Source organism: Vipera ursinii, assembly GCF_947247035.1.
Source record: "Vipera ursinii genome assembly, chromosome: 5".
In the NCBI taxonomy this organism is placed as follows: Eukaryota; Metazoa; Chordata; class Lepidosauria; order Squamata; family Viperidae; genus Vipera; species Vipera ursinii.
Window position 1 is genome coordinate 54,524,117 of NC_139518.1, and position 13,979 is coordinate 54,538,095.

Consider the following 13,979-nt stretch of genomic DNA (forward strand, 5'->3'; position numbering starts at 1 on the left):
TGTCCCTTGCCCTCCAGAGATCATTCACCAGCGCGACCAATGCCGTCTCCGTGCTGTGTCCGGGCCTGAAACCCGATTGGTACGGGTCCAGATAATCAGTTTCCTCCAGGAACAGAGGGAGCTGATGCGCCACCACACTCTCAACAACCTTCGCCAAGAAGCGAAGGTTGGAGACTGGACGATAGTTGTTTAAAGCAGCCGGGTCCAAAGCAGGCTTCTTGAGAAGGGGTCTCACCACCGCCTCCTTCAAGGCGGCAGGGAAGACACCCTCCTTCAAAGAAGCAGTTATTACTGCATGGAACCAGTCCTGAAGATATCCTAAAGAATGTGAATATGTCACTGAAAACAGAATGATATATTGTTTTAAAATATAAACATAATAATAATTTACATAATAATAAAGTTGGAAGGGACCTTAGCGGTCATCTAGTCCAACCCCCTGCTCAGGCAGTAAAACCTACACCATTTCAGACAAATAGCTGCCCAGTCTCTTCTTAAAAACTTCCCATGTTGGAGCATTCACAGCTTCTGGAGGCAGGTTGTTCCACTGATCAATTGTTCTAACTGTCAGGAAATTTCTCCTTAGTTCTAGGTTGCTTCTCTCTTTGGTTAGTTTCCATCCATTGCTTCTTGTCCTGCCTTCAGGTGCTTTGGAGAATAGCTTGACTCCCTCTTCTTTGTGGCAGCTCCTGAGATATTGGAACACTGCTATCATGTCACCCCTCGTCCTTCTCTTCATTAGACTAGACTAGACTAAACAATAAACATTCATGATAAATGTGTGCAATCAATACATCACTTAGTTGCTGTTTTATTTCCACTGTATTTTGATTTCATTTACTGAATGAATAATTGTTGATGTTGAAATATTTAGGAAAAAATAGAGTCTTATTTACCCTGCAATTCTGTATTTATATCTCAGAATAAACTTTATTTAAATAAATCGAGTTTATTTTTGAGTAGACTTTGCTTGATTATATTAGCAAACTGATAAATTTAAAATTAGCAAAAAGAAATTAAATAATTGGAAGATAAATAATATAATAGAAAAAGCAGAGGATTTTAAATTTTTAGGGTACCGTAATTACTCTTCAGCTAATCTTAACTTTGAAAAATTAAAAGAGTGTACAGATTCAGAAACTTATAACTCTATTTTTCAGTGATAATTTTGCCGGCAGCACTAAAAGTATTTAAGGTATTAAGGAAAATGCTTTGTGTGCATAATTTTGCCAGTAGAAGTACTTGAGAATATTAAAAATGCTCAGAAATAAATTGATCAATGTAATGCTTTGCATTGACTTGGTGTAGTCCAAAGGCACTTTTACGTTTACAAACTGCTCTCAGTTTTTTAGAGACATATGTGAGAACTTGACAGTTAAAATATTGACTAAAAGTAAACTGTATGAAAGACTCTCACAAACATTAATTCTCAAGGACAAATTCATTTTTTCCTCATAAAAACCAAAGCATAAGTATAGATTTAAATTTTCAGCTCACCTCTGTTTCAACAAGGTTGTAACTCTGGAGATAAAAAAAATATATGAGATCTATGGAAGGATTAAATACTATCTCCTACAGTTCTATAGACAGTCTGCTCAGCTGGCCTTTGCTTTTATGCCAGTTTAAATTCCTTTGCTAATATTCTGCCCCACAGAATAGTTTCTTGCATGCTATCCTCAGTGCAATGCCATCTATAGTTTTGGAGGACAGATTTAAGAACATGTTTCTGCAAGTTCTTCTTTGTCTCTATTGAGAAGATTCAAGAAAACCAATTCTGTATATTTTGTTGCACTACTCCGTCTACTATACCTATCCTAGCATTCAACATTAACACTCATCTGGCAGCATGCTGACTGGACCAGCCAGATGAGGAAAAGAGATAACTACTGATAGTAGACTGCTGTGATGAAAGATCTAAGAAAATTGCTTATTTTTACTCAGTGGCAGTTTTTGTAAGGAGAACTATGGGCCTATTTTAGGACCTGTTGTAGAATTCATTGTAATTCATAGGTATTGACTTGTCTATAAAGATAATTAGGTTATGTTTTTATTTATGTTTTGTATCATATAACAATGTTGATCTCTGATCTTAAATAACTAAACTAATAATTCAGTCTGCTGTAAAAGCTACTGTTTATAATCATTACTGTGTTTGTTGATATTTAAAACACTATTTTATCATCTTTGGGAAAATAGTAAATCATTTTTGATTCTGAGTTCAGTTTGCTTCATAGTTATTCAGAACAGTATATTTCAGAACAATTTCAGCAAAAAGGAAATACATATTTAATTATATAACCCTTGTTTGGTATTTTGTATTGTTTATTTATCAATTGTATTTCAGCATTTTATTGCTTCTCAGTGCATTGCTGGTAGCTAGATAGGCAATAAAATAACAGGAATTCCAACTTTAAGACTACAGATGAAAGATGATATCAAGTTCATTCGTTTTTCAATTATATTGCTCTGATTAAATGATATTGTTCATTAAGATACAACTGATACTTTTAAGAAAAAAAATCCTAGCATTATTGTTAAATTTCTGTCATCGGTTTTTCTTTAAAGCACATCTACTGTATTGTGAATGAAATCATACTGTTGGTTATTACATTTATTATACATCTGTCCAAGTCTACTGAATACTTTCTTCACAGAATGGTTTTTCCATTATTTTTCTGTATTCTCTCCCCAGCATATCCTATCAGCCTTGAGAATAATAAAAGGTTATGGTACAACAGGCAGCCAGTAGAAAGAAGAGTTGAAAAGTGTATTATTTGTGCTAAGGAGGCATGACTTTCCTGCTCATGAATGACAGCAGAACATTAATTCTTGTATAAGCAACAGGGTGTTTTAGCTAAAAAATCAGATAAATCCTTGATGCTTTGCCTCTTACACAGTTATTGCAGTGATTTATATCCTGTCTGGTGCTATCTCCTTGTTTTTAAAATGGGCATAATTAATTAAAATTAAATGTCTATGCCACTTAATTTGTTTAGTATGTATTAATTGTAGTTAACAAATGGCAAATATTAAGCCTTAAGTTTAAATTACACCTTCCTGTACTATGTATCTTGTTATCCATGTTGAATGAAAATTTTAGGTAAATTTTACAGAACATACTTCAGAGTTTTGGGGTAGTTGTAGCTAGTGTTATTTTAAAGTAAAAGAGAGTGCATCCTTGAATACTTATAGTGTATTCCTGTTGAACATTTACTGTAAAGAGATAAATAACATTGTCACTTTCAAACTGTGGATGCATGAAGAATTGGGATTGGTGGATAGCATACATCTGCTGTTGTGAGTTAAATTATAAAATATCTTGAGTGTTCTGGCCTTTCCTAACTGCATCCTTTATTTTCTAAGCTTGGCATTGTAAAGAGGAGGTGGCTTGAAGTTGCAATGAAACATTACTCTTGTGGGCTGTTCTCTTGGGTGTGCTTGGCCTAATGAGGAAGTAGCAAATGATCAGGATATTGTTAGTTGACATTTGCTAGTTTCAAGTCTGTTTAGGAAAAAGATTATTTTTTCTCTTTCGAAGGACTTCAGAGATGTAGGAGTTGGAATGGAAGGAAAATACTTACTCTAAAAATTGTAAGGTTGTATTTAAATGTCCTCACTTAATGACCCGACAGCAACCAGTACCTGCTGGAGGTGCTATCCCTAAATAGTGCTGTCACGTGATATAATACATTGCAGCCACAATGTTTGGTGATGGAAATTCTAGTCCAGTTACTGTCATTGTACAAGAACCTTTGTTATTCCATCACTAAGAATTGAATACGACTTAGTGACTGGACAACAAACATCCTCATATAATGATGTTAATTGGACTGGAATTTTCATCACCAAGCACTGCAGCTGTAACGTGTGAAGTCATGTGACAGCACAATTTAGGGATAGCAACTATAGCAAATACCAGTTGCTGTTGTTAAACCACATGGGTCTTTAAGTGAGAACCTCATGTGAATGTGACTTTCAGCTTCCTGCCAGCTTCTCCATTGATTGTTGGAAGCCAGAAGGGGAGATCACAAATCACAATCATGTAATGCTGTGACAGTCAAAAATATAGGCTGGTTACTGAGATTCCAGCTCCTGATCCCATTTGATTAAAGCTATAAAAACTGAACCTGAGCAGGGAGCAGCATATCAATTAGGCTAATCCTGAAAAGCTAAACCAGAATGAGAAATCATCAGAAAAACCCAAGGCTTTTACCTAGACTAAAAAGTCAAAAATATATCTCTGGTAAACTATTTTCATATTGTTGCTAAGAATATTAGATGTTTTGCAACAAATAGACTCATACTTAAGGTTTCCTTAAACCTTGACAAAGGAAATATTTGGTTCTTTGTTTATAAAAAAGCTAGTCCTCAATTATTGCTTGAATGAATACATTTTCTTGTTCTGAGATAGCACTATTCCAGTATTTGAAGGGCTGCCACAAAGAAGGAGGGGGTCAACTTATTTTTCAGAGCAACAGAAGGGAAGACCAGAAACAATGGATGGAAACTAATCAAGGAGAGAAGCAACTTGGAATTAAGGAGAAACCTTAATTCCTTTGGAAGTTGTAGGTGTTTCATCACTGGAAGTTTTTAAGAAAAGACTGGACAACCACCTATCTGAAATGCTATAGGTCTTGGGGGTTATACCTGAAGTCTTCCAAGCTCCCTTCCAACTCTATTCTGATTAATTGGTGTGTTTTATATGATTCTTAATTCAATTGATTAATTGAATATCTCTTTTTTGCTTTTAGTTTTAGCTTTATTATTTTATTTTTAAATGCTTACAATGATAGGAAAAATGATAACTTATTGGGCTTAATGTTGATTTCTGCAAATGTTATTTTTCTAATATTATTGCTTATATCATTATGCATTTCATTATATTTGATAAACAAACAAATTTGAGATATCTCCCCCAAAATATAGAACTATATACTTAAGAACTTTAAAGTCGTAAGCTAGCTTCTCTGATAAACACCGTGCCTCCATTTACACTTTTCCTTCCTTCCTTCCTTCCTTCCTTCCTTCCTTCCTTCCTTCCTTCCTTCCTTCCTTCCTTCCTTCCTTCCTTCCTTCCTTCCTGCCTTCTTTCCTGCCTTCCCTCTCCCTCCCTCCCTCTTTTTATTTGCAAGAAGGCAATTGCTTTGGAAGATAAAAATAACATGTTTTTTTTAAAAAAAATCACTACAGTATATCCTCTTCTCTGTTAGTTAAAACCTAATGAGACTGAATGATCCTTTTTTGGAAGGGACTGTTAATGTTGAGGTCATAATCATCATTCCATCAAATTTATAGTGTTGATATACGACGTATTGTATTAAAATAATTGTAATATAATTGTTAAACCCTTTCTGATTTTATAGCTTGCACATGCAGTGGCCATGCAAATATTTGTCACATGCAAACAGGAAAATGCTTCTGCACGACCAAAGGAATCAAAGGAGACCAGTGTCAACTGTAAGTATAAATGATAAAATCTTAATTTAAATATAATGATTATGAACAGCTCATACAATGAATTTAATTTTGTCACTATTTGTGAGGTGATAAATTTTCACTGCTGCTTGAAAACCTTTATAGCTTTCCTTTATATAAAACCTATTTTATTGTTGTAATGTAAAAGGATGTTGCATATATTAAAGTTCAGCTTCAAAAATTATTCATCTTAAATATCTAGAAAAAGTTCCATACTTTCAACTATTATATTTTCAAAACTATGGTAATACTTCAGAATACAAAAAAATAAATATCTGTTTTTTTTTCCTGAAAAGCAACAGTACGTCATGCCAAAACATATTGAAACCTGAATCAATTCTGGTGCTAGTCTTTGTAAGGAATCAAGAATGATCAAATGCCAATTTGTACGTCAAGACTTCTATGTTCCCCTTAATTTCTGTTCACCTCAGCCTCAAAGGCCTTGGAAGTACTTTTAATTTATGAGAGTTGAGATATGTTCAAGAAGCACACCCTTCCTTGTGGTTGTAGTACAGCATTTTACTGAGGCAAAGTACTCTCATGCATAGTGTGATACAAGTGAAGTTGATGAGATAGGAATATGTAGTTCTCAGGTTTAGGACAGGTTTTATATAAAGAAGTCCCTTCTTGAAGAGAAGGGTAACTTCTTAACTTCATTTCTCTATTTAATATTCATTAATATGTTATCAAATCAATATCTTTAATCCCCACTCCATATTAACAATTAATAAATTTAGTAATGTTGTTATTAGTTGCGAAGTCGTGTCCAACCCATCGCGACCCCATGGACAACATTCCTCCAGGCCTTCCTGTCCTCTACCATCTTGAGTCCATTTAAGCTCACGCCTACTGCTTCAGTGACTCCATCCAGCCACCTCATTCTCTGTTATCCTGTTCTTCTCTTGTCTTCAATCTTTCTCAGCATTAGGCTCTTCTCCAGTGAGTCCTTCCTTCTCATTAGGTGGCCAAAGTATTTGAGTTTCAGCTTCAGGCTCTGGCCTTCTAAAGAGCAGTCAGGGTTGATCTCCTCTAGGACTGACTGGTTTGAACGCCTTGCAGTCCAAGGGATTCACAGTAGTCTTCTCCAGCACCATAGTTCAAAGGCCTCAATTCTTTACTATTATTTAGTAATATTATTTAGTAATAGTAAATCAAAACAGAAAAATAATGGCATGAACCTGTAGTATAACACACAGGTGTCAAACTCACCACATCATGTGACATGTCGCAACGTATCATGACTTTTTTTCGCATTGCTGGAGCTGGGGTGGGTGTGGCCTCTGCATGATGCAACCGGTCCGTGGGCCAGCAGTTTGATACCCTTGGTATAGCATAATGGCATTTAATCTTTATGCTTAACTAACTTAACTCTGAACATTTCCTGAGGTGTTCAATATAAATGAAACCACATTATGTGGAACTGATATCATAATATCATAAGTAACATATTTAATATTTTATTATTCTTTATCATTGAGTGGTTAACATGATAACTCATAACAAATAATTTTGTTGGGTTACAGATAGTTTCAAATAGTTTCATTAGATCACTCTAACATTCCATTAGGCATGATAGCCACAATAATTGCTGGAGGTTTTTGACATGTACCAATATATCTGTGTCCCAAAAGCTTACGTTTCTCATTTAATAACATTTAGAGAAGTGCCATTATGATGAAACTGTAATATTAATATAATATTAATATGATAAACGATCTAGGTAATTCTCAGAGGGATTTCTTTGATAACCTAAAATTTATGCTGACCATTTATTAATTTAAAAATGGGACTAGTGCCAGTGATATGAATCTGATGTTCTCTTTGCAGATGTGCAGGAATAAGTTACCCATTTCTAACATTCTGGAAATTCTTTTTCAGTATCACTTTAGAATTAATTTATAAAATGAAATATTCTTATGCTTCTGTTTTAATTAGTGCTATTTTATTTTTAAAACAGGAATACACTGGTATCAGCATTGAATGCATGTATTACATTGATTTTGCACCAAGGGGAATTAATTGCCCATACATAATTGTCTTTTAGAGACCTAGATTCTTGTAAATTTAGAAAAACATATTATCTTTCAACATGTACCTAAATGATACACAGTTAATTAATTATAGTCATTTAGACAGTAAAAGTGTCTTTATATACTTCAAATGCTTCATATTTAGATTAACCCACCTTGTTCCATTGCCTTTATTTAAAAATTTAAAAATAATCTGAGAGGACATGATAGAAGAATGAATAGCTAGTACTAACTCAGTGTCATCCATAATGTTCATTTCCTAACAGATAGGTACTAAATCCATATGTAATGTGAATTGAGCTGAACTTTCTTAATTATAGTTGATTCTGCATCTGTCTCTTCTTTAAGCAACCAATTTCTTTTATTGTGAATCAGATTATTCTGAAATTAATCTTTGTTTCTTTTCTTTAAAAATACCAAATCCTTAATTTTTATTGATGGCGAAATTAAATATAACACCCTTTAAATGAGAAGTCATGGGAGTGTCATATATCTATAACTTGATAATTTATGAAGTCAACTATCAGGTTTATAGGGAATTTAGACCACTGTTGTACAGATTGGTGGGAGTGAGTCACTCCTCCTGAGGTGTGGCTCTGGGGCTCAGTTGGGCTTGTTGCTGACATACCTGGTGCCCAGCTGTGTTGCAACAACCCTGCCCGGGCTTCTCAACACCCTTTCAGGGCTGGTGGTTGAATTTCCCAGACTTATGGTTCTGGGTGATTTCAACCTTCCATCCCTGGGCGGGTCATCAGAGTTAGCTCGGGAGTTCATGGCCTCTATGACGGCCATGGACCTGACCCAGATAATCCAAGGTCCGACCTATGGAGGGGGTCACACTCTCGACCTGGTTTTCCTATCTGGGCAGTGGTTTGATGATCTGGAAGGGGGCTTGCCAAATATTGTCCCCATGTCATGGTCCGATCATCACCTCCTATGGCTGGTCATCCAATACGTTATCCCTTGCTGCTGGGCTGCGGAGATGACCAGGTGGTTCCGCCCCAGGGGCCTAATGGATCCAGAACAGTTCCAGACAGCGTTTGGGTCTATACCTATCTCCCTCACTCACAGCCCGGCCGATGCCTTGGTGGAGGCTTGGGAGAGGGCCACCACCAAGGCACTTGACCATGTTGTACCCTTGCGACCCCTGACCCGGTGCAGATCCCGATGGGCTCCATGGTTTTCTGTGGAGCTACGGGAGATGAAGCGTCAGAGACGGAGTCTGGAGAGCTGTTGGAGATCCAGCCGGTCTGAATCTGACCGATTGCGACTAAGATCTTTTACTAGGTCTTATCTCGCAGCGATGAGGACGGCAAAGTCTAATTACTTCACTGCCCTCATCACGTCTGCAGATAATCGCCCAGCCACCCTGTTTAGGGTAACTCATTCCCTCCTTAATCAAGAGGTGAGGGAGGAGCCCTTACAGGGGTGGGCCAAGGAGTTCAGTCAGCATCTGGCAGACAAAATCGCTTAGATTCGGACCGGTTTGGACTCTGACTGGGCAGAGTCTGATGGGGAGGAATCGAGCAGTCTTGAGAGTAGTATTATCTGGACTGAGTTTGATCCTGTGACTCCCGAGGAGGTGGACAGGATTATGGGGAGGCTGAGCTCTACCACCTGTTTATTGGACCCGTGCCCCTCCTGGCTGGTTTATTCAGTTCGGGAGGAGAAACGAGGCTGGTTCCAGGCAGTGATATCTGCTTCTTTGAGTGAGGGTGTCTTCCCTGCCGCCTTGAAGGAGGCGGTGGTGAGACCCCTTCACAAGAAGCCTGCCCTGGACCCAGCTATTTTGAATAACTATCGTCCGCTTTTTGGCGAAGGTTGTTGAGAGTGTGGTAGCGCATCAGCTTCTTCTGTTTCTGGAGGAAACTGATTATCTTGACCCATACCAATCGGGCTTCAGGCCTGGGTACAGCACGGAGACGGCATTGGTCGTGCTGATAAATGATCTCTGGCGGGCTCGGGACAGGGGTTGCTCCTCTGTTCTAGTCCTATTAGATCTCTCAGCAGCTTTTGATACCACCAACCATGGTATCCTGCTGCGACGTCTCAGGGGGTTGGGAGTGGGGGGGCACTGTTTTACGGTGGTTCTCCTCCTATCTCCTGGGCCGTTCACAGTCAGTGTTGACGGGAGGGCAGAGGTCCGCCCCGAGGCCTCTCGTTTGTGGAGTTCCTCAGGGCTCGGTCCTCTCTCCCCTCCTGTTCAACATCTATATGAAGCCGCTGGGTGAGATCATTCGTGGTTTTGCGGTGGGGTATCATCAATACGCTGATGATACCCAACTTTTTTTTCCCACTCCAAACCAACTCAGTGATGCCCTCGACGTGATGTCCCGTTGCCTGGAGGCGGTTCGGGTTTGGATGGGGAGAAACAGGCTCCGACTCAATCCTGCCAAGACTGAGTGGCTGTGCATACTGGCATCTCGAGTGAACCATTCTTCTTCATCTTTAATGATGGGGGGTGAGGTGTTACCCCCCGTCGATAGGGCTCATAACCTGGGCATCCTCCTGGATTCACGGCTCAGTTTGGAAGATTATATTGGAGCCGTGACCAGGGGGGCTTTTGCCCAGGTTCACCAGTTGCGGCCCTATCTGGACCGGGATGCCCTGCGTACAGTCACTCATGCGCTCGTGACCTCCCGGTTGGACTACTACAATGCTCTCTACATGGGGCTGCCCTTGAGGACCACTCGGAGGCTTCAGCTGGTGCAGAATGCAGCTGCGCGAGTAGTAATGGGAGTTTCCCGATACTCTCATGTAACACATCTTCTACGCGAGCTACATTGGCTTCCAGTTGCCCTCCGGGTGAGATTCAAGGTGCTGGTGATGACCTATAAAGCCCTAAATGGCATGGGTACGGATTACCTTAGGGAGCACCTGCTGCCCGCATCGGCTTCCCATCGTTCTATGCGCGCCCATAGGGAGGGCCTCCTTAGGGTTCCGCCGGTCAGAGATTGCCGGCGGGTGATTCCCAGGGGGAGGGCGTTCTCTGTGAGTGCGCCCACCCTTTGGAACGAACTGCCGATGGAGCTTCGGACTGCCCCCGACCTTCGCTTGTTTCGCCGAGATTTAAAAACTTGGTTGTTTGAACTGTCTGGCCTGGATTTTAAGTTATATTAATTAAATTAAATTAAATTAAATTAATTTTAAATTTAAATTTTTAATGTTATCTTAATTGTGGACTGTATTAATTTAATTTAATTTTATTCTCTCTTTTGTATTGTTTTTAACTTGCCCTGTGAACCGCCCTGAGTCCTTCGGGAATAGCGAGGTATATAAATTCAACTAATAAATAAATTTCCAATATTGAACAATCAGTTATCTAATAACCAAATCACTGTACTTTATCTAATCTGTCTTTTCTGAAAATGATTAGCTGCAACATTTTTTATCTGCAGTTAGGTAACATACAGAGAAATCAGTAAATAGCCAGAACTCAAATAAGGAGATTTTAATAAAAGGATTAAAAGAAATAAGCAATACATTGGCATTCAGAATCTAGTTATGTGATTTCTTCAAGATTCTAAAGGCCAATTTTAGAAATTAGGAGAACTCTTGAATTCTAGCATTATGTATTTATAATTGGCATTTCTTTTACACATTCTATTATTCCTGTATATTTGAATAATGAAACCTGATAATAGAGTTTTAGATTGAAACCTTCAACAATCAATCTAAGAACCTTCACTTCTTCAATGGTAATTAAGTTGGAAATCTGAGAAACTGTTGCACGGAATGGAATAGAACAAATAGCAGATCAAGTCATCATAATTGGTATTTAATTGGTATTTTAAGAGCCTTGGTGGAGCAGTGGGCTAATGCCTCCTTAAGTAACACCAGCTGCCTGCAATTAGTGCAGGTTCGCATCCCACCAGGCTCAAGGTTGACTCAGCCTTCCATCCTTCCGAGGTAGGTAAAATGAGGACCCAGATTGTTGGGGGCAATAAGCTGACTTTGTAAAAATGCCGCTTGGGGCCCCCCGAAAGCCCTAATAAGCAGGTATATACATAGAATGAAGGCTATTGCTAAGCACATTGTGCTTTAGATTGTAAGCTGGCCTGAGTCTTCGGAGAAGGGCGAGATATAAATGGGATTAAAAATTTTTAAAAAATTAAATAATATTATTTGGCACAGCTATTGAAAAGGGAGTGTCAGAAGAAAAGATATAGAAGATATTACCTCCATAACTATTAAAAAGACTTAATATTTTACAATTGCAATATTCTTACTTTTCTCCCTAAATAAATACATACCTTTCTGATTTCTGCACTTATCCAAGTAATGCTGTTTGTTGTAACAGAAAAATACATATGTTTTTTAAAACAAAATATGTTTTAACATATTTAATAAATAAAATATTTAATATTTAACAAAATATTAAAATATTTTTTAAATTATTTTTTGCATTTGTATGCTTAAATAGCTATTCTAGCAACCTGTATCAAATTAATTTAATGTTGAAGTGTGATCATTCTGTGGCTTTCCAGTCAAAATTTCCCATCCCTTAAGTGACCTGTGCAGTATATGAACTATTTTCTATGAGACATTTAGGTTTATACATTCTTGTCTGTATCTCTCTGGAAGTGTCAGATCTTGAGCTTGATCAATTGACTATAAATCACTAAGAAATTATGCTCTGTACTTGATTTTTCATCATTATCAGCTAAGTATATTAATATTCTCCATCAAGATGTATTCTGTGTAAATTAACATCTAGTGATGTGGGATTTCTATCTGTGGTGTGCTTGGTGTTCTTTGAGCTTGGTTATTTTCTTGCAGATGTTTTGTTTTATAAGTTTTTTATTGATTTTCCAATGTTACAATAGTATCTTTGAAAAGCAATGTGGTGTCTGGGTTACAATAGTTCCATTTGATACAAATACATATAATTACAAATCTCCAATTTATTGTGACCAGTATTTCCTGTCTTTTTTCCTTAAACACATATTATCTCTTATCTAAATTAACATACTTCTTATTGTTATCCAGCAGTTATTTAGTAGTTTTCTTACATTTGTCAATACTTTTGTATATTTTATATTTTAACATTCCATCTTTAAAACATCAAACACCTTATAAATTTTTCCAGCTTTAATTTTGCATTGATATTAAAGTTAAACGTTTGAAGTTTCTAATTTTTATATTTCTGGGTGACCTCCACAATTCTTTCCAACACCTGGTAGTATAAGTACACTTCTTATCTATCTGATTTCCATATCAACAAGTTAGTAATACAGTATAATATTCTTATTTTCATTATGATTTCCACATTTTGAAAATTAGCCAGAATTTCTTCCGTTTTAACATTTAATACATCCTTTCATATCACTACATCCAAGTATATTAATTACATTATATAATTCTTAACATATATATATATATATATATATATATATATATATATATATATATATATATACATACTCATCAAAACAATCTCTTATAACCCAGATACAATCCTGTCTATTTTAGTATTTTCCGTTTCAAGCCTCTTAAATATGTCCAATCTTCTTCAATCTTATTCTTGCTTTTTTCCTTTGCCATATCATTTTTCGCTTCTTTGCTTCAGGGTCATCAAAGAATTCTTGTGTTATTGTATTGAAGTGACCCTCCAATCACCATTTTTGAAGGGTTGAGGGGTCTAATAAAAACACCAAATCTTCTCATTATTTTCACCTGTTGATATAATTGTCCTGGACTATATATTTTTTCTTCCATTTGTTTCTCATTTTGCTCCTCAAATGTCTGTGCTTGTTGAGTAATTAATCCTCTTGTCAGTGTATTTAATTGTTCAATTTCTTCTGTTAAGTTCTGTCCCAATAAATTATTAGTTGTAGTCACAATTTGAGTTTGCTTCTCCAAGATGCTTTCTAGTTTTTCCCCCAAAAGGTCTTATTTCATCACCAGCTGTAGAAAGGAACTGATAAGTTTGGTAGGTTGTTTTCATCATAGCATAGATTTGTTTTTGTATTTCTTCCATGGTGGAGTTTCACATCTGGTATTCAAGGTTATTCTTATTTTTAGAATGTCAGATTGCAGTTTCAGGCTTAGCCACTGAGTGTCCCCCGAGTGCTTAGAAAGTTTTTTTTCCTTTTCTTTTAAGGAACTGTCTGTTAATCTCTTCCAATTTATTTTTTCTATTTTAGAAGAGCAGAGCCAGATTTTCAAATAAAAGTAGGAAATAAAGAGTAGGTAGTCCAAAGCTTTTAGTCCACAAATTATAAAGTTCTAGTTGAGGTCCAAATCAATTTTTCAATGTTTTTTTTTAAAAACACCCCTGGAGGCTTGGTCGCCACTAAATTGAAGGGAGGGTTAAACTCCTCCCTCCCTCCACAGGGGGGATGGTACTTAGCAGCTCATTTAGGTGGAAAGAAGAAGATTAGTGTATAAGAGAGGAATCTTACCCAGTATCTTCCACGCTGCTTTAATGTTGCCTGGTGGTAAGTGACTTTGGCTGTCTGTAGCCTAGTAACC

The 13,979-nt window shown here is 37.2% G+C and overlaps 1 protein-coding gene across 1 annotated transcript in view; it reads left to right on the forward strand.

The window, feature by feature from the left end:
* Positions 1–13,979, forward strand: part of ATRNL1 (attractin like 1) — a 527,700-nt gene that overhangs the window by 116,520 nt on the left and 397,201 nt on the right. Inside the window, exon 19 of the mRNA XM_083363299.1 lies at positions 5,364–5,457. Coding sequence (XP_083219425.1) covers positions 5,364–5,457 — 94 coding nt within the window. The remainder of the gene's footprint in view (positions 1–5,363; positions 5,458–13,979) is intronic.